This window comes from Littorina saxatilis, linkage group LG2 (assembly GCF_037325665.1).
Source record: "Littorina saxatilis isolate snail1 linkage group LG2, US_GU_Lsax_2.0, whole genome shotgun sequence".
Taxonomy (NCBI): Eukaryota; Metazoa; Mollusca; class Gastropoda; order Littorinimorpha; family Littorinidae; genus Littorina; species Littorina saxatilis.
In genome coordinates this window covers 31,812,540-31,815,609 of record NC_090246.1, presented here as the reverse complement: position 1 = coordinate 31,815,609, position 3,070 = coordinate 31,812,540, and the positions used below count along the sequence as shown (strand labels likewise).

At 45.4% G+C, this 3,070-nt stretch overlaps 1 protein-coding gene across 1 annotated transcript in view; it reads left to right on the top strand.

The window, feature by feature from the left end:
• Positions 1 to 260: 260 nt before the first annotated feature.
• LOC138958115 (uncharacterized) overlaps positions 261 to 3,070 on the top strand; it is a 7,071-nt gene continuing 4,261 nt past the window's right edge. The window contains exon 1 of the mRNA XM_070329185.1: positions 261 to 1,804. Coding sequence (XP_070185286.1) covers positions 261 to 1,804 — 1,544 coding nt within the window. The remainder of the gene's footprint in view (positions 1,805 to 3,070) is intronic.

Genomic DNA, 3,070 nt, shown 5'->3' with positions numbered 1-3,070 from the left:
TTTTACCGCCACACTTAATACGTCACCTGTGGCGCGTGCGACCCGTCATTTACATACGACAAGGCACGTGGAGAGAAGAGGAGAGCTGCAGGGGCGGCAAAAAGAAAAGCAGGTAGTGGCACGTGCCAGCTTGTGCAAGGGGCGTGTATAGTAGCTACTGATCTAGGTGACGGTTCACAGAAAGATCAGCCAGCTCCGGTCCCCTGATACCTGTGTCAGCTTCCGCTGAATGCGTGTAGACCGACAGACGTGGAGTAGACATGGAGTCTCTGTGTCACACGGCATTCCTGGGCAGTATTGGTACTGGCGGCAAAGGGATGTCATCTATGTTGTCTTTGCACAGTGTGGCACCATCTGGTGTGCCCGCCTCAGGTGACAGCGACCCCCATCAACTGGACATCAGGCAATCTGGTTTTATTCCTCTCGATACGTGCCTATTGCGTGGAAGTGTATCCCGCGCTTCTACAACAGCTGACGAGAATGTTTGTCATCTGGACGTAAGAGAGTCTCATCTCCATTCAGTTATGGACACCTGTTCGTCTATGCAGAATATGACTTCGTCATCTGCGTTGGACGCCTTATCTGCTCCTGCTTTCAAAAGTGCTTCTTACCATCTGGACATTCTGCAACCTGCAACGGAGACGTGCTTGTCGACAAAGGATGTGAACGTTTCGGGGATTACTGCATTTAATAACTTCTGCAGTGACAATGAGTTACCCCTTCACTCAGACTCCAGCCAAACTTGTCATGCTGTGTCAGAAAAATGTCTGTCGGCGGACAGTGTGGATGCCTTCTTCACGGAGAAGTTTCTGTCCACCACGATGGATATTCTCAGCAACGACAGCATAGTGTCAGTTCTCCATCCTCCTCCAAACCCTCCTCCGCCTCCTCCTCTCGTTCTACCGCTGTCCATCGTCAACAACCATGGCCCTCTGTACAGCTTCAGCTATGATGGCTTGGAGTTTGAGTCTGGCTCAAGAGCCACGTTTGACACGCCGTTTTCGGACAGTGACTGTACTCCCAACACTCCCCTCACTCCCCTCGATCGATCTCACGTGCATTTCTCATTCCCTGACGTGCCACACAACAACCAAAGCCAGCATCGACAAGCGCAGTTAGCACATGATGCCAGCCTCAGTCTCTTTGCCTCACAGTCTGCAGTGAATATCCAGGACACTTATTGCAGTGCTGGCATGTCTACGGATGGAAGCTCCACTCCAAGCTCGCCTCTAACCCCTATCGGAGGTGGGGCTCGATCTGGGCGCCTGCATTTCATCTTCCCGGACCTCCCCGGCTCAAGAGGTCGTTTGAATCATGTTCCGGAACTGAACGTCAAGACGACCACCACGACTTTGCTGTCCAGCGGAACGGAGAGTGGATTTTCGGACAGTGACTGTACTCCGAACACCCCTCTTACCCCGTACGAAAAGACACACACTCATTTCGTCTTTCCCGAACCTCTCTGCAGTAACTCAGTTTACGGTGTCTCGGCTAGCCAAGACAACCGGCAGGACATTTCCAGAAAGTACCCGAAGCACAGGAAAGACTCTTCCCTGGTATCGACCACCAAGAAGAAGCAGCTTCCGATCATCAAAGGGAAAGAACCCGTTGAGGTGCAGAAGAAGCGACGCATAGCGGCCAACGCCCGCGAACGGAAAAGAATGACAAGTTTGAACACTGCTTTTGACAAACTTCGTACAGTTATACCATCTTTAGGGGAAAATGAGCAGTTGTCCAAATACGACACACTGCAAATGGCCCAGACTTACATCAACGCTTTGAAAGATCTTTTGGACAAGGATCCGTAACGTGTTAGTAGCTTGCTGTATAATTATTTCACTCCGTGACAGAATGTTTGGAGAAACTGTGTCCATCCCTGCCTGTGACACATACACTTCACATCACTGCACACATCACACCTTACTTGTGTTTACTGATGAGGTTAAATAAGTAAGTGCAGTGCGATAGTCAAAAAGTGTGTACTCAGCAGCGTGTAATGTTAGCACTGTGAATGCCGATGACACGTGCTCATGTTCCTTTAGATTTCCTTTTGTGGAGAACAGTCTTTGATGAACACTTTGTAAATCAAGCAAGGTGTCATTTTGGGGCGTTTGTACTACACTCTTGATCCTCTCAGAGTGTTAACTTATTCATTGCTTCTGTTCGCGCTCAGACGTTTTTATTTTTTCATGGACATTATGTGCAGTATGGTAAATATGTCACCCATTGTATTCACGTTTCGAATTTGCTCACAGTCTGAAATCAAAAGCAAATTATGCAATTCCTTTGACGAGATGACCAACGCGTACCTAAAATATTCTAAAGGAGTTCTTCTTACGGAGTATTGAGACTATCACGTATTCAGAATTACATCTTGTTTATTTATTGGCTGAATTATTTCATGACTTATTTTTTGATTTAATTCACTGATTTTGTGTTGATTGATTGACTGATTGATTGATAGATTGATTGATTGATTGATTGGCCGTCTGTGCTCTTAGAATCACATATCATTGAACAGTTTACGTTGAATCTTGTATTACAAACAGCAGTGTACAATCTGCATTAATATTAAATACTAATCAACTATGCGTGCGTATGTGCGTACGTGCGTGTGAGTGTGAGTGTGTGTGTAAGTGTGTGTGTGTGTGTGTGTGTGTGTGTGTGTGTGTGTGTGTGTGTGTGTAATCTTCGTCCCGAAATGTCAAGGCCAGACAAAATTTAATGTGCTTTTTTCATTATTACTTGTATGTATTAAAAAAAAAGCGAAAACAAGCGTTTATTGATGCATTGGTTTATTGATCAGGAACAGAAAACCAGTAATCAAACACTTGTTAAGATTATGTTCATATACGTGTTTGTCCGTTTGTTCGCTGGCATGTTTGCTGGAGTGTTTGTTTAGTTTACCTTAGTTATGTGATGATTCATTGTTACAGCTGTTGTATACGCTTAAATAATTTAGTGTGTGGATGAAATTAACATGAGCAATATTACTCATTTAAATGTTACTGATCAATAGTTACAGATATCTCCTTTCCGGTAGCACGATCATGGCCACTGCCCAGGCATT